Source organism: Panicum hallii, chromosome 1 (assembly GCF_002211085.1).
Source record: "Panicum hallii strain FIL2 chromosome 1, PHallii_v3.1, whole genome shotgun sequence".
In the NCBI taxonomy this organism is placed as follows: domain Eukaryota; kingdom Viridiplantae; phylum Streptophyta; class Magnoliopsida; order Poales; family Poaceae; genus Panicum; species Panicum hallii.
Window position 1 is genome coordinate 6499793 of NC_038042.1, and position 19752 is coordinate 6519544.

Genomic DNA, 19752 nt, shown 5'->3' on the forward strand with positions numbered 1-19752 from the left:
GGGCTTCTCTGCGAAGGATTTGGATCTAAAAGGACCTAAAACAAAGAAACCAGGGGCTAGCTCGAAAATAAACCCTAGATAGAAGGTTAGATTGCAAAACCGAGGTTAAAGGACGGCGGGTTCTATTTTAGAAAACTACAGGGGTCTAAACAGAAGAATAAGGACCTAAACGCGAATACTTTTGAACTGAGATGGAGTGCGGGTTGATTCCGGAAAAACATAAGGGCTATTTTGCAAAAGCGGCACGGTTGACCGGTACTCAGGTTGGTTTGACTCGAGGCTGGATCTGTTTTGAGCCGCTGGACCTCGATCTGACGGCGGGGATCACGCTGGCGGTCGGGTCGGCGGAGAAGCGGCGGCGGGGCGCCGGCGGCGAGGCGGAGGCGGCGGCGGCTCACCGGACTTCACGCGGAATCGCGTTTCCCGGCTCGGTTCGGCTCGGTTTTGGACGGGGAGGTAGAGCGCGCGACGTGGAACCCATTTAGGGGGTCGCGAGGGGCCACCAGGGGCTATAGGAGGCGGCCGACGATGAGGGGCGGCGCGGATAGGACGGCGGAGCCGGGCGGGCGCGGGGAAGCCAGAGAGGGGAAAAAGAGAGGCGGCCGGAGGTCCTCACCACCACGCGGTGCTTCAGGATAGCTCGTGCGATGGCGGGGTGCAGCGGAGCGGCGGTGCGGCAGCGGCCCGAGGCGCGAGCGGCGAAGGCGGCGGCGGCGGGCGCAGCTGCTAGGGTTAGGGCGCGAGGCGGCTGCGGCTTGGGGGACAAGGCGCGGGGGTGCGGCGGCTTAAGTAGGGGCGGCCGCGGGCGCCTGGGCGTGCGGGCCCGAGGCGGATACGGCGGGCAGAGATCACGCGGGGGAGCCGGACTCGGAGCGGAGTCCCGGTCGGGCGTGGGGAAGGAAGGTCCGACCGGCGGGACCCACACGCCAGGGAGAGAGAGAGCGGGGAAGGAGCGGGGCACAGGCGGACGCGCCGATGGGCCGGGGAAGAGGCCGATGGGCCGCACGCGCGGGGAAAAAGAAAGGAAAGAGAGAGGGCCGCGGCTGGGCTGCCAGGGGGAGGAGAAGAAAGGGAGAAAGGAAGTGGCCAGCTGGGCTGGGCCCAAAGAAGAAGAGAGGGAGAGGGAAAAAGAAAACAAAAACAAAAGGCTTTTGAATTTGAACTGAAATTTGCATTTAAATTTAAATCCAAATAAACTACAACCAATGAAATAATGCAAAGAGCATGAAATGCACATATCATATATTTCCATTATATTTATTTTTATACGTAAGGAATATTGTTTATCAAAAAAAAACTTATGACCCTCTAACCTTTCCTTTTATTAAATTTTGCACTTTGTAAAATTTAGGGTGTTACAATAGAGCTCCACGCCATGATTCTTTAGCTCTAGCTCCTGGATTCTCCGATCGAGTGATTCTGGTGGGGAGCAGATGAGAAGTGATTCTAGAGTGACTAATAGAAAATGCATGGGAGGCGGGGAGAGGAGGTTTTTTTTAGCTCCCAACTCACAGTGTAAATCGATAGGTGATTCTTGTTGGCTCCCCACCAGAATCAAGTTGTGCCTTTACCGTTTGGTACAGATTCATGGAATCCGCTCCGAAGAAGCTGGAGCAAAGAGGGGGCCTAAGAAGCTTATCATCACTGGCGGATCATATAACAGGGAGCAACCAAAGCAAGTCCACTGGCCACGGATTAGAGAGAGAAAAGGTCCAAGCAGATAAGAAGAATATAAGTTTTTGGGCAAATTAACAAGATAAAATCGCGTGCTTGCATGGCTTGCTTCAAGTTGGGCCATACACGTTTACATGAAGAGTTGATGATTCTAGATTCAAAAACTGATGCGGGACTGAAAATTCGATTTCTGATTTAGCCCTTCACGAATTGACCTAGTTTGCCGTCCCATCCAGGAATTCAAGTCGTGTTGTGTGTTCCCGGTATAGCTAGCTCAACTGCCTCCCATGCATCTATATATAGTGGTCCAGGAAGAAACGCAGCTGCTTCCTCCATGGTCTGATGGTCTCTTTCTTGACCGTGGATAAGCAGGGAGACAGTGTTGGTTGGGCGATGAAGGAACAGCTATAGGCAAGAAAGACCCTTGGCGCCGCAGGATGCAAGCAGTGCAAGCCTGCAACGGCTGTGATCGATCCCCAACTCCACGCAAGACCCTTTGCAGCACGGTTGAGTAGTGCAAGGAGAAACTTACTAACGCTCTTGGTTCCTGCTTGGCCGCACCATCTCGATCGATCTTACAGAAGTAGTCCACGCATGCACACCAATTCAGGCTTAACTGCTCGCTCCGTTGGATAAGAATACGCATCCATCCACTTGCAAATTTTTATGAAATAATGAAAGCCTCCTCCGGATTTAAGCCTGGAAAAATTCAAGAACAGGGACGGCAGCTTGATTGCCTGTTGAAAAAGCGCACGCACAGACATGGGTAGGACGGAAAAGCGAGCGGTGCTGCTGACAGATCAGATGGATCGGAACTAACGGATCGCAGGTGGATGCACGATCGAAACAGCTGCTTCTTATTAGCGGCCGGTAAGTTGTCGTCAGGGAAGATGAAGGGGGAGGCCCGGCCAATGAGAATTTGACACGTTAGAGGGGGCATTGCGTCAATTTCCATGGCCCGCGGGACCACCACGTACGCTGTACCTGTACGCACACACAAAAGCCAACAGGCAACCATCTGGTCCAGGCATTTTGGAACCAATGCAATGCAGTAGTGCATCCGACGACAGCCGTTGCGTTGTGGTCTCACGTGTAACCTAAGTGGGGTTGCTTGCAAATCCCATCTATGGAAGGGGACTAAAAAGAAAATGGGAAAAGTCAACTGGCTACCTGCCGCGCACCTGCTCCGGGTGACGTCGAAGGCGTAAAGCCCCGCCGATGCGGTGGCCCCGGCCTCCCAAGCACGATCCAAGCCGCCCGGCAACAACATTTCCTCCATTATTTTTTTTTCCTCCCTCTTGCCGAGAGAATTCCATTTGATTTTATCAAATAAAATAAAAGGAGAGGGGAGGTCAGAGCACGGCTTCCGGGCGGCCCATTGGGACGGGGGCCCCCACCCGCCCACCCCCGAACGGAAGGAAACGCGCCAAAAACTTCGTCTTCACACACCACCCGTCCGGATCCGGGCACCCGTCCAGTGTTTGTTCGCTGCGCCTGCGCAGTTTGCTAAGAAAATCTCCACCCCCCCCCTTTTAAAGACGCGGCTCATCTGGGTGAGCTCCGCTGCCGACCGGCCCCCTTCTTCCCCTGCCTGCAATCCCAGAGCCATCTGCATCTCTCTTCCCAAGCAGCAGCCGCGGCAGCAACAGCGGTGTCGAGGAGAAGAGATGGGGATCTGCGCGTCGTCGAAGCGGGTGGAGCAGGAGCGCGAGTGCGACGAGAACGTGGTGTACGTGATGGACGAGCAGTGCGGCGGCGGGGGAGGAGCAGGAGAGGGCGGGGAGGACGGCCGTGGCGCGCCGCCGGCGGCGTGCCGGAAGGTGGCCTCCCTCTACTCGCAGAAGGGCAAGAAGGGGCCCAACCAGGACGCCGTCATCCTCTGCCAGGTACCGTCGCGCAGCTCCCGCTCAGGCGCTCAATTGCTCTTCTTCTTCTTGCATCTTCGTGGTGTCAATTCTGCGCCGGACCTCCCGTTGTTTTCTTGTTCTTTCGTGCTTGCTTGTTTGTTCGTTTTCCGGGGATCATTCGTGGTTTCGTGGTCCCTGGATTCAGCATCCTGTCTCTCGTCTCCAGCTTCTTCCTGTTCATGGTGCCGCAATGGCAGAACGACCCCGAATTTGCTCTGCACAAATTACAAGAGCAAAAAAATAATGTTGCTTTCTGAAAACGAACTGATTATCTGCTTCCATGGCCATGTTCCAGCTTCCCATTCCTGTCTGCCTTTTTTGGGGTCATTTTGGGTCGCCACAAGGCCCACAACTGCCTCTGCAGCTTCCTCCGTCTCTCCGTTCATTGCTCTCTCTCTCTCTCTCTCTCTCTTTTTCTTTTACCAGACAGAGTTCTGGTAGATCTGTACCGGCCTAGATACTTGCAGCAACAGTTCTTTTTCCAGGCTCAAATTACCCCACCGCCTGTACCTTCTCTTGGTCGGTCTAATCACGAATTAATTCCACGTCTGTACTGTACAATCATCTCCGCATGGAAAACAAACCGTCAGTTTGGGCGGTGCTCGTTCACGCGCCGGCCAAGGCCAGGCGCTTGACCTGGAGCGAGGTCAAGAAATTCCCAGGAACTGACGAGCTGTCCCCCTGTCTTACACGGCCAGTACACAGCAGCCATCACCACACGGTAAAAGAAAAAGAAAAAACACCTTGATGATTCCTGTTTCAACCCACGGAAACGAGCTACGTCACCGGCGTACTGTTTTTTTACCCCCGCGGTTTGGCTTCGGTACGACCGTGAGAGGATTCAGAGGCTTTCGCATGCCGAACAGAGGGGTTGATTTCGTCAACGTTCTACGGGTCGATGGTGACCAGAATGTAGAATCTTTGCGTTGCCGACGATTTCCGGAATATGTTCGAGGCTATCGCTGCTTTATTGCGTCGCAATGATGCTCGATTCCATCTTTCTCCCCTTGATCTTCTACAACTTTTCTTATCCTTCCTTCCAATCACTGATCTCAGTTACTGACTGGCTTGGATTTCTCTTCAGGGCTTCGGCATGGAGGACGGCGTGTTCTGCGGCGTCTTCGACGGGCACGGCCGGTGCGGGCAGTTCGTCAGCAAGCTGGTGCGGGACTACCTCCCCTTCATGATCCTCAGCCACCGGAACGCGCTCTTCCTGGGCGACGACGACGACGGCCCGGCCTTCAGCGACGCGTCGCCGTCCTCGTCCACGGACGGCAGCGGGGGCGGCTCGTCGCCGGCGCCCGCGCAGCTGCTGGAGGAGTGGCGCGAGGCCTGCGCCAACGCGTTCGAGGCCATGGACAAGGAGCTCAAGCTCCAGGCCGACCTGGACTGCAGCTTCAGCGGCACCACCGCCGTGTGCGCCATCAAGCAGGGGAGGGACCTCATCGTCGCCAACCTCGGCGACTCCAGGGCGGTGCTCGCCACCATGTCGGACACGGGATACCTCAGGGCCGTGCAGCTCACCACCGACCAGAAGCCCAACCTGCCTCGTGAGTCCTTCTCCAGTTCTCCTCCGATCCATTGAATGAATCCAAGAACTGAGGGTTGGCCATTGGCCGCTCGCGTGTGCAGAGGAGGCGGAGCGGATCAAGCGCTGCAACGGGCGCGTGTTCGCGCTCAAGGACGAGCCGTCGGTGCTCCGCGTGTGGCTCCCCGGCGAGGACTGCCCGGGCCTCGCCATGGCGCGGTCGCTGGGGGACTTCCGGCTGAAGCGGCACGGCGTGGTGTCGGAGCCGCAGGTGGCGCACCGCCGCGTCGAGCGCGGGGACCTGTTCATCATCCTGGCCACGGACGGCGTGTGGGACGTGCTGAGCAACGAGGAGGTGGTGTCCATCGTGTGCGCCACGCCGCGGAAGCAGCACGCGTCCAAGGCCGTGGCCGAGGCCGCGGCGCAGCGGTGGCGGACCAGGTACCCGTCGTCCCGCGTCGACGACTGCTCCGCCGTATGCCTCTTCCTGCGGGACCAGGACTGGGGTAGCAGCGTCGCCGCCGCCAAGGCGAAGGCGGCCGCCGCCGCCGCGAGGGCGCCGCACGGGCACTGCTAAGCCGGGGCGTCGAGCGAACGAGGCTCCGTCCGGCGAGAAGCTGCCGGTCCAGCTCACCGTGCCCGCGCCGGCGCTCTTGCTCTACCGTTCGGGAGGTGCCAGTGCCGCGATGGCAAGTGCTCTGCCGCGAGTGTAACTAAGTGCTGTAACATAGTGGTAATTAAGCTCTTGATGTTTTTTTTTTTGCAAAAATGCAAAGGAGATGAGGAGGGCAACGGGCGGGTAATTCTCAGTTTTGACTCTTGATCGGTGATCAGCTGACCACGGTGACGGGGGAAAGAAAGGAGTGGGTGGCGGAAACGCCGTTTGTACTTGTAGCATATGTAATGTTATCAATTGGAGTGCTTTTTTGATGCCGTCGGAGAAACTTCTCGCATGTCACTGGGTTAAACCCTAAATCTCTCGGGTTTTTTCGAACGTGCCTTGGCACGTATTTCATTAAAAGGAAGAGAATTTTGCAACGCAACTTCAGGAGAGTCTTCGAAGTGCAGAGTTACAAACAAACCACGCACCACGCAGATAGTGACAACACAAGCCTACAACACAAAGAGAAAGCGACCACCTCCACCCTAAACACAACAAAAAAAAAGTTAAACTCCACCACCCCCACATTAGTGGCCAGCCCAAAGCAAACTCCAGCAGCAATCACCCTGCAAACTAAGAACAGCGAAATGCTGAAACACCAAGAATGACACCATCGGCACCAGCAGCATGGATAGAACTTCAAGACAACGCCTCCCGGAAGGACATGACGCAAAGCGCCATCGCCGCCTGTGATAGCCAGACGAGGTTTTCACCCGAAGAATAGGATCAGGGTCAAACAATACCTCTAGCGAGGATAACGGCGGCACCAGAAGGTGTCGCCATTGTTAGCACGAACCAAAGCTATGCAAGGCTTTCACCAAGACCTAAAGACCCATCTCCATGTTGGACAATGCCGTCAGCGAGCAACGAGCACCGATCGACAGATCTGACAAGCTGAAGCAAAGCAGGGTAGAAACTGAGGAGCGCAACACCAAGTAGAACGACGACAGAGGGAAGCATATCCCACAACCAGAAGCAGTGAGCAGCAACAACAATGACGACCATGGCGGTGGCAGTGGAGGCTGAACGACCATGACGACCATGGCTCGGCGTGGAACTGGCGGATGGGGCAGTCGCAGCCACCAAGAGTGGCAACGGCACCCCTCGCGAAGCTAGGCCGGCCGGTAGGCACGGCGACCCCGCGCCCAGGGGGTGGGCCCCGGAGGCCGGGATCGGAGTGCAGAGGGCCAGCGGGGGCAGAACGGCACCCAGTGGCCAAGCACACCGCACACCACCCAAGGAGCACCACCGCGAGTAGATCCAGGCAAGGGGCGGCCGAATCCGGGGAAGGGACGGGTGGATCCGGCCTCCGACCATTGGCGGCGACCAAGAACGGCACCGGGGAAGACAATCTTGGTTTAGGGCTGAGGAACGGAGGGGAAAGAGGAAGGGGAGAGAGGAAGAAGGTGAGCGGGGCCGACTTTGGATCAGCCGCGGGTTCACCGCCGCCGTCCGGCCGACCGGCGGCGGTGATGGCCACCGGAGGCGGCCTAGGTGGGGGGAGGGGCGGAGATGCAAAATCGCCCCCGTGCCGCCAGTGAGGTCCCCGCGCGCGGGTGGTGGGGGGTGGGGTGGGAGGGGGAGCGCAGCTAGCCCCTGGATCTCTCGTATACCACCGTCAGTGATCATTGGGAGTCCCACGCATCACAAACACATATGTTTTGCATGCACGAGCACTTTCGGTCAGTAGAAACAACCTCTTAATCACACTACACTAGAGAAGGACATGTTGCTGGTTGGTGCTGCCGGTCGATCAACAGCGGCGGCCGGCCTACCCTAATTCTAGAAGGCAGCACGCAGTTTTGCATGCAGTTCAACCGTGGTTCAGCAACCCAGCGGCGCCACCACGGCTTGAAGGCTGCACAATTGGGAATGCCACACCCGGGGATCCATCCATCAGTGTCACCACTGCTAGGGATAAGCTCCAGTTGAAAAAACCTTACCGGCGTGTCAAGGTCAGCAGCGCGCGCGCACGCATCACGGTCTCCGCCCATCCCCTGCTTCCTGCTTGGGCGTCTGCACGGCCATCACGGTCTCCTCCAACGCCTTCTCAGGGTCAATCGCTGGGCTCCAGACAGCAAGTGGGAGTGGGGGGAGGAGATGGGAGTTGCCAAACTAGAAGTTCCAAATCCCCGATTCATCTGCACGCGGGCCGTGTCAAGTTGGCTCCATCCACGAAATGCTTCGGTGAGCTGAAAATAAGCAAGGAATTAGTCGGTCCTGATACCGCGAAAGAGAAACTTCCCAGCTCTACGAGGTACAAGCGTGGCAGACAAGGTGGAGTTTTGTTTCTCCTGCACATGCCGCCTTCTACCTTCCTCAGATGAGAGCTAACGGTCCCCAGACACAGGACCGCTTCAATAATTGAGTCTCGTTTCTGGAAGCCAAACCAAGATGCTCGTCACGTGCCTTCACTGCTCGTTGCGGTCAGCTATCAAAGTACACTGTGTGCACAAAGGCAACTTCTCTTCATGAACAAATTCGGTCCAAGTGAAAAGAGGCGCATGCCACAACACAAATCTAGTTCTTGCAGTCAGAAAGGTTTCAAGAGCATATACCGATTCTTGCGCTGCGTAACGAGGCTCAGGCGCACATTTCACGTCATAAATGCAGGTGCTACAAAGAGAACAGAGCATAGGAGAGGATCAAATCACAAGGACTTACTTGAATAATATAACGAATAGAACCACAGCAGAGAAGAACTACAATAGCTATGACAAATTTTTATACTCAACGACCTCAAAGTTCATGACAACTGATGGTTAGTCCCGGATATGTCGCATTACATGTCGTAAAAAGGGAAGAAAAATAACTTACAGCCTTTGTGATATTTGAGCAGGTATTCCTGTGACCTTTTGTGGAATTAGCATCAGCTATCTTCTGCTTTATCATTCAGCTGCCGATTTCCCTACAAGGCAGCTACTAGCCTACTACAGTCATCATATATTGGGGCCAAAAGTTTCGACATGATCAGAACACATGCTTCACATTTACTAAAGAATCCGAAGAAGGCAGTCCAGTATGGGCAGCAAGTAGTAACAGACTTGTCTTTTGGGCGATCACGACTGCCTCTTTTTGGCCCCAACCATGGAATCGACAACAATTTCCTGCACCGCATCCCCCTTGTTGCATGTGAAAAGCCAAGGCTTTCATGTCGACCAAAAACAAAAACATTCAATCTTCTCTAGCATGTTCCCTATGCGTAATACATGTACAAGCTATTTGCAGCGGCACATGCGATGGAGTTCTCAGTTGGGTGCCACGCAAGATGAAGCAATTTTGTTGAGAGGTCGTAAGAATTTCCATTGGCCTCAACGCTTGTATTTTCTCCACCTGCACCATATGAGCTTAATGGTAAGAAGCAGGCTGGTTGAAAGTTCTACACCAGAACAGAGTCAATCTAGCATGTGTACATTTTTTATTGGAAAAAAAGGGGTCAAGACTGACCATGAAAGAGAACCACTTACCTCTCCTCACGGCACGGGTCAAAGAGGTCAGAGTCCGTGTAGGCCTTGCTGGATTAGAAACCTGATGCCTGTGTGGGTGTCCAATTCCAATGACAGAATAAATGTTAGAAAAATAGTTTGCAAGCATGGTCATGGTTCACCTATATTGAATCTAGAATATTTCACCACCCAACCAACTTTGACATAAGAGCCTCATCATGAGTGAAATGCTCTTTCTTGGAAAGAACGTATGAAGCATCAAGCAAATGGAGCAGAAAATTAATTAATTAATTGAGGAGCAAGGGGTTTATGAATTACTCCCTCCATTTTTCAAATATATGATGTTTAGGACAAGATAATTTGTTAAATTTCTGACGTTTAGGGCAAGCTAATTATTTAACTAATTAGCTTGTCCTAGATATCTATTTAAAATCGGAGGGAGTATCTTGAACTAGTCCACATTCAGGCAGAGTATAACTTAAACCCACTTAGCATACACACTAATAATATACACAATAGTTGACTAACCTCATGGGATTTCTGCTGGCTTCCAAAGTGGATGCCTCCGTACTTCCAGGAGCACAACCAAAAACACGAAACAAATTACTGCAATTATGGTGCCACAAGAGTTAGCATAAGGAAGTGTTGAATAAATCAACAGCTAGCAATTCTTGCAGCTCATAAAGTGACAATAAGGATGTACCTATAAGAACCAGTAGCAACACGGAGTCCATCCCCACTGAGACAACATTCAAATTTGTCAAAAATTGAATCATTTTCGTATAGATCACAAAGCTACAAAAGATGATGTTAAACAAAGTGTTAGATTACAACAGGTATTGTTATGGCTCTTTAATTCTCATTCAGATGGTAAAACTTCACCTTAGGCCTTAAGTATTCATGAACTTGGAAAGTTGCAACTGGCCCGGAATCCATGTTTAGATCCCATAACTGAAAGAAAGAAAAATAATTAAATAAAAACATTTGTAGAAGATATGATTTCATCCCAAAAGGCGAGGCAGCAACAGTTCTTCATTCCTCAAATTTCATTGTGCAATTATTTACATATTCAGCAAAGAATCAATTGCATGCAAACAAATTTCCATCACTGAGGGTTTAAATAAAAGTTGCATGGTTCCTAGCCAGTCAATTGGTTAACATCCCAAAATCACCACAAGATATCATTTGAATCAAGGACAAAAACAATATTGATATTAAAGTGTGCTTAAAGAAAGTTGAATATCGAAGCCAAATAATTTCCTGACAATGATGTTCCACTCAGCTTATTCATAACAGCGAAAGATGAGCCCGATATGTTAAGACCTGAGTAAGTTAAAAAGAACAGTAGAAGATGAACATTTTGACAAGTGAAAGCCAAGAAGGCCTCACAGGTAGCTAGGAACACTCACACCCAGAACACACACATACACAGTGGAATGGTGCTGCAAATGCTTGCTGCCTTTTCTGTTTTCTTCTCTACCTATACACAGCCGAGAGCTACAATAAAGCCTGAGTTTGAAAGATACTAACTACACACATTACTACTTTGATTGGCTTATTATTCTCACTAACTAGCAGCTGGAAATCTGTTAACTAAATACCATGAACCTGGACATTAGCAAGTACCAGGACAGATACACGCGCAAAGGTTACTGCTAACAAGTGTTTCCTGGTAATCAAATTGATGTTTTTAGCCACCTTACGCAAAATTCATATAGAGTAAGACACTAAGAAATTCAACAGATGGGACAGTACGTCCCCTGCGAACCTTGAGAGTCATATAATCACGACTAAGAATGTGTCTTCCGTCCCTTGCAAACTTTATATCCGAAACTGATGCAATTATCTCTGTAAAAAAGGATCTTGATCCAGGTGCATCATGCTCCTCGAATCTGTACAAGATGCCCCAGTTAAATCAGATAATAGCATGAAATTTTAGCAATATAAATTGACTTAAAATGTCTGCAGCCATTGGAAATGGTAATTTTATTAAGCACTGCCTTCTAACAATGATAAATGTTACTCAAGAAGTTCAAGGGAATTACTAACAGTTTAGCATGGTTGTCACACAGGGCTGACTGTCGCAGGTCAATAAGCCGGATAGTACCCTTTGAGCTACTATATGCTAGTGTATTACAATGAGTTGGATGGAACTCCGCACATGTAATCACCTCTGAAATTTCACAGAATTATGCAATAGTTGTCACCACATAACAAGAATGGAACCAGCAAGAATTGCATGAGAGAATAAATGAACACTGATGAATATCTATTAACAGAAACAGCCAGAGGTGTCACACAACAGACAACAAAAAAAAAATTGCTATCCAGAAGCAAGTGCATTATTTTTGTTTTCGCACAGAAAAAGCTTATACATGTTTATCTTCTGCATCTAATTATGGTTTTTCCATAAAGCAACTACTGTATTCCTAAATTTCTCACCCGAAAGATACCAACTATCAAAAGTTGATATATCAAATCAACACAGAACTGCTACATAGCATATTAACATATAGCTCAGAGAGGTGATTGACTGATTGGTACAGAAGTTGGCAGGTTCAGAGAATTGGAAGTGCATTCCCAATCCATCTCCGATATATGCTCTCTATCATGGTCAAATTTGACCCCACCCATATAGGAGTTGCAGTAAGTAGATGTGATGCAGATTTGCTATTCCAACCATATTGAAAAGTCGCAGGGATGAAAAATATATATGTATACTTTTTTGACCATCAAAAGTACATTCATATTATGTAACACCTGCACCATGTCAATGCTTGCAGGGTAAAACATGAAGGCACAAAAACCTTACAATGCTTACTTTGTGGTGCATCCAAGTCCACCAATCAAGAAATCTACTTGAGTGTCAATCTACCAACTTAATAACATTTGCATGTTCAATATTTACAACAACCTGCAGCTCACTCATAAATAGACATCAGACTGAGAAAGTTTACCGGTTAGATCCTCCATGTTTGCAGGTTTCACGTCAACAATGTTAAAGCTCTGATTGCTAATTTCCAGATTCCACAGGTTTATTCGCAGATCATCTGCTGATATGAATGTTTCGCCATCGCTGTAAGTAAAACAAAGTGAGAACTCGGCCACTATAGTAATCAACCCAGACAATAAAGTATAAGTTACAGAAAACTCGGCCATGTGAATCTGAATCATCAAACATATAGAAGTTCACATTACTCTAAACAGCAATAACCTCTTATTTATCAAGAACAAATTATGCTGCCATAAAAAAAAGAACAAATTATGCTTCTTTGGTTCGATGCAACTCAAAGCCTTGTATATTACATGAAGTCATTAACCACATCGTCAAGTACAGAAGATGGCAATGCCACCAGACAGGATTTACTGATTACACAGCATAGCTACTATGAATCATGCACCTATAAAACCAGATAAACAATGATATCTCTTAGGCAATACAAGCAATTATACAGGAAATACACAAAAAACGGAACAAAAAGGGATAAATCATGAAATGGGGATGATTAGATGGAAACAGAAGTGGGCAGGGAGGTCAAGCATCGCTACTACTGTCTACATTTGGATCTGCAGCAAACACTGGGGATAACTAGATGAAAAGGGAAGAAGTGAAGCAGCAGCCACAGATAAGAAGTATGTGGATCTAGGACTTCACTCTTCAGTGTTTTGATGTGGAATAAGCTGGACCCAACAGGTAAGGAAACTCCTCCTTTGTTTGCTCTACATTTTGCTGAATTTTTTTCAAACCCCACAGTCCATTAATCTCATAAAAAGAACTGACATGCTTTGTTTTCTATCGAACATGTAGAAGGGCTGCATACCATTATATTAAAGAAGAAGGGTAGAGATCCCGATTACACATACAGTTAGTTTTTTCTCGGTCCGATTGTGTGAGCCATCTTTGAAGTAAACCGACCTGGGGAGGTCACTGATTCTGTTTTCCCCAGTTTAAATAATTGTTAGGTCTTGTATTACGTTTAAATTGAGAGGTCCATTGAAATATGTCAAAAAGAGTATGCACTTAAAAACAGATTAAAGAAGACAATATAGAAGATAAACTAAACAATACACATATTTTTGCAGATTTAGTTAGACATCCATAATATCATGAAGGAAGCTAACCTATTATTTGAAATGGAATTAATATGGTAATCATGAGCATGTGCATATACACGTCGGCATCTCGCAACATGGTTTAAGTCTTGGCCTGTAACCTGTATACATAGTAAAGGAATCTACTCAGACTTCTCTATGATATTATTTATAGTTTGTTAGCAAAAAAACATCTACTAGTATCGTGTCATAATTAAAAAAAACTATTGTATTGCATATGCAAGTACTACTGATGCATCATGCTGTACAGCACTAGAGATGATGGATAAAGTGGGTGAAGTACAACCACCACAGGCAAACGCAATGATGCGCATCCTCCAGGAGGAAATGACATATTGTTGTTTGGACGGTACAACTTTTCTGAGCATCCACCATTTGGAAGATCTTTGCAACTACTGGTACCCAGACTAGAAGTTGAACCATTGCCTGAACTTTGGGAGGTATCCAAATTCATCACTGAAACTTGTTTCATTTTTTTCTCTTGAACCTAGAGAATATCAAAGCACCAAGGCAACATCATTGCATATATTATGCTTGCATTTGCTAATAACGAAAAAGTATAAAAGGTCAAGCAATAGCACTGCACGATATTGAAACAGTAAAGAAGAAAATGCATGATCTGAGATCAGAAATTTTAATAGATAATGTTCATGAATATATTCCCATTCATATGTGGAAAAAGACTGAGGAAAAAACATGTAAAGCTGCCTTAAGGTACCATGAATATGTTTTGAACTATATAATGGATATAACTCCCAGACATAACAACTAATAAGTCTTGTCTAAGAAAACAATAGGTGAGCCATGAAGTCATAACCATAAACCAATGAGAAACTTCTTCTATCCTTACCTTCCAATACTTGATTGTCTTGTCATTTGTAGATAAGAGAAAGAGTGCATTGTTGGTTGTTTGGCACCACTTGATCTTGTTGATCTTCTCCTCTATTTCCAAACTTTTTAGGTAGTCAAACTACATAAATTGCACAGAAATCAGAATAAAATATTAACAGTTTCGCGTGTACAAATGCAAATAGCTTCACTTAGGATGCAGCATGGAGTATGTATGATTTTATGTTGCCTTCTCTGGTAAACTAATCCAGAGCTCATACAAACTCCCCCTAAGTGACATTGAAAACTTTGGTAAAAAGTCTAAACCATAAGACTAATGACCTGTGGAAGTGTTGCCACAGAAACTGTTGATGTCGCTAATGTGTAACTTTTGATCGTTGATTTCACGCACTCATGCTAGAGAAAATAAAATAAAATTTTGAAGATCTAACTTTCCATAACAAGACTTCTAGGACTTTTTTCATTTTTATATCAAAACTCAAAGTGCTACTTGGCTAAATAATACTACTGTGTAAATTAGAAATCAAAACAGTATGATTACATGCAATCTAAAAATGGCCCTTATTCATGGATAATGTATTGAAAACCTTGCAAGGCAGCCATGTTTTTGCACATTACTATCTGTAATTTCATAATCAGCAATCTAGTTGTTTGCCTCTAATGGTACAAATGAACTAGAGTTTCCTGCTAAGCAACGAATAACTCAGTTGATACATTGTATTTGGCAGTTAAAATGTAAAAATGGAAAAGGAAAGGTTGTCACTTCTTAGTACTCATTCCATTTCTTTATATCAGGATTATTAAGGCATGCATGCGTTCCAATATCCAGACTGTGTGATATTTGACTAAATATTTGTTTAACAATGTCTAGATACAATATCATTTTATTCATATTCGAAAGCAGCATCCAATTACCAAAATTTTAGTTCCGTAGACACTATAATAAGAGAAATTGGCAGTCGAAGTGTTGGAGACCATGCCAAATCAAACCACGCCTTACATACTGAATTGGAGGGAGTAGCAAGTAATCTACCAAAGAGAACATAATGCAAGGGCATGAAGTCATTACTCAATTTCCTCTAAATTTTTTATGTAAAGTCTATCAATCCTTTTAAATTTGAACACGTGATTCTGGTAGAAATTTGACACAAAACAAAGCATGCAGTGATCTTTGATGTTTCATTTCCATCGAAATTCCTAAGAAATCATCCAAGTCGGATCTGGTTGAGACATTAAGGTCACTGATATTCATGAGCAAGTACTATTGCCATTTTAAGACCCACGTACCTCAGGTTCATGACTCTGAAATTCGGTCCTGTAGCGGAACTCAGGGTGCCTAGCAACCGGGTAGTCTTGCCTCTCAAGTTCTCTTCGACTAGCACTCTGCATGAACATTAAAACAATGGGCACAAGAGATTTAAGCAAGAAAAATACAGAACTTATATACAGAAGTACTTACATCCCCAGAGTCCGTTCTTTCAAATAAAACCACACGTCCACCTCTATCTCCAGTGGCAAGATGATCACCAGATTTGTCAAACTCAATTGCAGATATTATATCCACTGAAACAAGTAACAATATGATCAAGATACAAACTGAGTTGGCTGGTGAACAAATCAAGCCATCAAAACAAATATCAAGTGAAATGAATAAGACAAAAAAAATATAAGTCATTTGGATTTATTAGCATAAAGAAGAATTCCCTTTTTTCCCCTCAACTCTAACCTGTGACTAATTCTCATCATAAGCTTCAATGCTGTCTAATTTCGTGTGCCCAGATGGTCAATCTTGTGTTGATTTTATAAGGAAAGTGGTAAAGCTGGGATTATGGATCCAGAAAGTGGAATTTGGGATCCTAAGATCAAAAGGGGAAGGGGGAGAAATCATGGCAATTGCTGGGAAAATTTAATATTGTTCAATTTATCTTTGTGAACTGACTGTAATAATTGCTCAGATTTTGTCCATCAGTGCACACTGCACAGTAATCAAAACCATCTAGAAAAGGGTGCTGCATTAAAATAGCTGTCTTTGGAAACATGTTGTGATAGTTTTCGAAAAAAAAAAGAAACATGCCGTGATGGGTAACTAGATTAGTTGAAGAGATCAACCAAACATGGTATCATAGAACTATTTGTAGAACTAAAAAAAAAAAGTCTGCCTGACACTTTATATGAGCATCCAAACTGTACATTCCCCTCTATGTATCAATGGCTTTGGTAGCAAATCAAATCGTATAGTGAACAGGACCACTAGATGCTACTATGTTCTGGATAGGAGGCTGCACATGGAAAACAACAGTTGAATTGTTGAAACAAGAGCATAAAAGATGAACGAGCAATTAAGCAGACGGCAAGGCTGGACTGGAACAGTGACATGCTTGTACCCTCAATTGAAATAAGCTCTAGGTTATAGGCTAGTAGGAAAAGGAATATCACACACTGTGATCACTGATCAACTTTTTCATAGACATAAAAATGTGAGATTTTAGAGGCGTATATAAATGCATGTTGCTTTTCCTCAACAAGTATAATATTCAAATAAACACCATATCAACACAAAACCACAGCAAAACTGAAAAGCTATCACATGATCCCACGCGTGCCTAAAGAGCAAGACCCAGGGGCAGTCAGGTAAACTGATAGGAAGCATCCTTTGTGCACTCAACATGCTTCTCAACCCTACCCGCTATCAAATGCTCAGGATGTTATGGTGCAGCTTAATCTTTATAGCAAATTACAGAAGACATACAGCTCAAAACCAATGATAAAACCCATCTGCCCAGTGTATTGAAAAACTGCATACTGAATCCTTCGCAACAAGATATTCCAAAATACTCATTACTGTAGACATCTCCGCAACAAACCTATGGTTTGTGCAGCCAGACGCCAGAAGCTCATAAATTTACTACAAGATTATCATAAGACCATAAGAAAACCCAAGGAAACAACTGCCCAATTCCCCAACAGACAATGAGAATCCAAGTTTGAATTTTTGAGCAATGTGCTAGCATACCATGTTGTATATCACTGGCAACATTTTCTACAAACTCATCCCGCACTCCTATTTCGTTGTGATTCCTCATGCATATAACCATTTGCCAAATACTGAACACACCAATCTGTTGGAGCTAAATTACATGGCAAAGCCTACGACACGAACTAATTGCTCGAACCAGACAAAGTTAAACCAAGTACCAAAACATAGCAGCTCTGCCCGCCCGGTCAAACAGTACTGAATCACGGCTAAGACGCCGCGCGCGTAGCATTTCCTACAACGCAACAAACCGAGCGCTTCAACACCCAAATCACCGCAAAAGCCTCCCCACGGTTCGCAGTCACCCGCGCGGCCCATCGAACCCGTGGCGCCGAAACGGTCGCCGCCGCTAAAACCCACCGGACCGAGCAGATCTCGCGGGGGCGAGACGGAACCGGAGCCGGGCACGGGAGGCCCGCGGCGGGCTTCATTACCTTCCTGCACGTCCTCGCCCGCCGCGCGCTCGCCGAAGACCTGCGCGAACCGCCACTCCAGCGGCTGCGGCTGCTCCTGCACCGACTCCGCCGCAGCAGCAGCAGCCGCCTCGGGGCGGTCGTCGGAGGACATGGGCTCCCGCTCCATGGACGCCGCCGCTTCCGCGGTTCCGCCGCCGTCACGACACCATGGATGCGCCGGGGGATCTCGGGTGCGAGAGGCGGGCGGGCGGGCGGGCTCCGGGAGGCTCGCGGGGGGCGGGGGAGGCGGGCGGCGGGGATCGAGGGGGGTGGGGGGGGGGGGGACGGGGGCGTGGGCGTGGGGGAGCGCGTGCCGCAGCGGGATGATGTGGAGAGGCAGCGCGTGCCGGTCGACCGGCGCTGCGCCCGTGTATTGTTTTGTTTGCGCCTTTTTTTTCCCCTCTTCCCTTCTTGCCCGCGGGATGGCCGGATGGGGACATTTTCGCGTTCGACCCAGGAGAATGTACGAATTTGTCTCCTGAACTACATTATGCTATTATAGGGATGTAAACACACGAAAACAGACGGGGAAACCTTTACCCATTTCCGTTAACATAATTTCTTTTCCAAAACGGGAGCAGATCCGGAACAAGATGAGAGAGGGGAAGATGATGGGCTCGCAAAATAATTTCGGTTGCTCCTTTATCTAGATCCTACGTAATACGGGAAGCCAATCGGTGGTGATACGGTTTGTGTGCTAGTATCCACGCATACTATACTACATTCATAAATCACCGACTATGCATGAGTGAGTATAGGCTGTTATACCGATTATCAGCCAGTATAGAGATTTGCTGACTCTATCTATTTGTCGTTGTAAATGGTATCGGTATAGAGTTGTACCGACCGACATCTCCGATCGATATCATATCATATATTTAGAAATATGATATGGTTGAGCGGGAACGGAACAGGAAACAAGAGATAAGAGATAGTATAACCTCCTGCCATATTTGCGGGATCCTATTTCCATTCATGATGTACTCATCCTGTTTCAATATTTTAGGATATGATCGTCTTAAAAGCCTCAATCCCTAGTCTGAGATAGGAGCCCAAGACTCACTTCGTTCTAAATTATAATTTATTTTATCTTTTATATATATGTAGTGTTTTATAGATACATATAGATATACGTTTTATCTATATGAATATATGCATAGTTAAAACTATATAGTTAGAAAAATTAAATTGAATTATAATTTAGAATGAATGTATTAACTTGCTGGGCCGCTGGCTTTTTGCTGCAACCTTGTCGTTCAGCGGGTCGTTGAGCTCTGGCTATTTGCAAAAACACTCTCCATCTTTTCAAAAATCGCAACTCAGTGCAATGCGTCCAGAACTAAAAGGAACCACATTCTTACATTTTCCATATAGGTCCTTGTATTAAATTTAATTCAACACTAAGAAGAGAAAATTTGATGATGCTGTTACTTTTACAAAAATGCCCCCGCGAGGCGCTTTTGCGAAAAACCCCTCCCAAAGCCCCAACCTCCCTCACTCTCCTCCCCGACGACCTCTCTCTCTCCTCTCCCCGCCGCCGCCCTCTCTCCCCCAGCTCTCTGGCTCTCCGCCGCCACCTCCCCTTCCCTTCTCCCTCTCTGCCTGCCTCCGCCGCCCCGCCCGCTCCCGCAGGATCCAGGTCCAGCGCGAGGGCAGCGGCGCCCCGTTCCTCCGCCCGACTCTGCCCCCTCCTCCCCGACGACCTCTCTCTCCCCCTTCTCGCCCCGCCCTCTCTCTCTCCCAGCTCTGACCAGCTTCGCGGACCCGGCGCGGGTCGCGGCCGAGGAGGTGCTGGTGAACGGCCTCCCCATGGACGCCGCGCGCTTACGCCGGGTGTCCGGGTACGTGCTGCAGGACGACACGCTTGTTGAACAATATAACAGCTCTAATAGCTCCAACAGCCATGACCGGGCATAGGCGTAGCCCCAACGGCCTCACGCGGCCTGAGCGCCATGCACGCCACTGGACGCACCACGCCCACACCCGCATCCTCCGCCTGTACGCGCACTGCGCCCGCCTCGCTCACCACGCACCGCTCAGCTCGCCGCGTCTGTAGGCACTACCGCTGGCTCACAGCTGTATAAA

The 19752-nt window shown here is 47.8% G+C and overlaps 2 protein-coding genes across 3 annotated transcripts; one reads left to right on the forward strand and one right to left on the reverse strand.

The window, feature by feature from the left end:
* The first annotated feature begins 3110 nt into the window (after nucleotides 1-3110).
* LOC112879052 (probable protein phosphatase 2C 12) lies at nucleotides 3111-6053 on the forward strand. Its single transcript, XM_025943376.1, has 3 exons — nucleotides 3111-3560; nucleotides 4666-5131; nucleotides 5214-6053. The coding sequence occupies exons 1-3, from the start codon at nucleotides 3342-3344 to the stop codon at nucleotides 5684-5686; spliced, it is 1158 nt and encodes a 385-aa protein (XP_025799161.1). The 5' UTR covers nucleotides 3111-3341; the 3' UTR covers nucleotides 5687-6053.
* A 2415-nt stretch (nucleotides 6054-8468) lies between these two features.
* On the reverse strand, nucleotides 8469-17937 carry LOC112879051 (serine/threonine protein phosphatase 2A 55 kDa regulatory subunit B beta isoform). Of its 2 annotated transcripts, XM_025943374.1 has the most exons (14): nucleotides 17647-17936; nucleotides 15638-15741; nucleotides 15466-15561; nucleotides 14180-14299; nucleotides 13616-13816; nucleotides 13339-13430; nucleotides 12174-12292; nucleotides 11266-11389; nucleotides 10985-11108; nucleotides 10099-10167; nucleotides 9920-10011; nucleotides 9745-9822; nucleotides 9238-9305; nucleotides 8469-9103 (listed from the first exon to the last, which is right to left on the reverse strand). In XM_025943374.1, the coding sequence occupies exons 1-14, from the start codon at nucleotides 17792-17794 to the stop codon at nucleotides 8967-8969; spliced, it is 1572 nt and encodes a 523-aa protein (XP_025799159.1). In that variant the 5' UTR covers nucleotides 17795-17936; the 3' UTR covers nucleotides 8469-8966. The 2 variants fall into 2 exon arrangements, with proteins under 2 accessions (XP_025799159.1, XP_025799160.1); XM_025943375.1 differs by lacking the exon at nucleotides 13616-13816 and having other exon boundaries at nucleotides 8470-9103; nucleotides 17647-17937.
* Between the last annotated feature and the right edge of the window lie 1815 nt (nucleotides 17938-19752).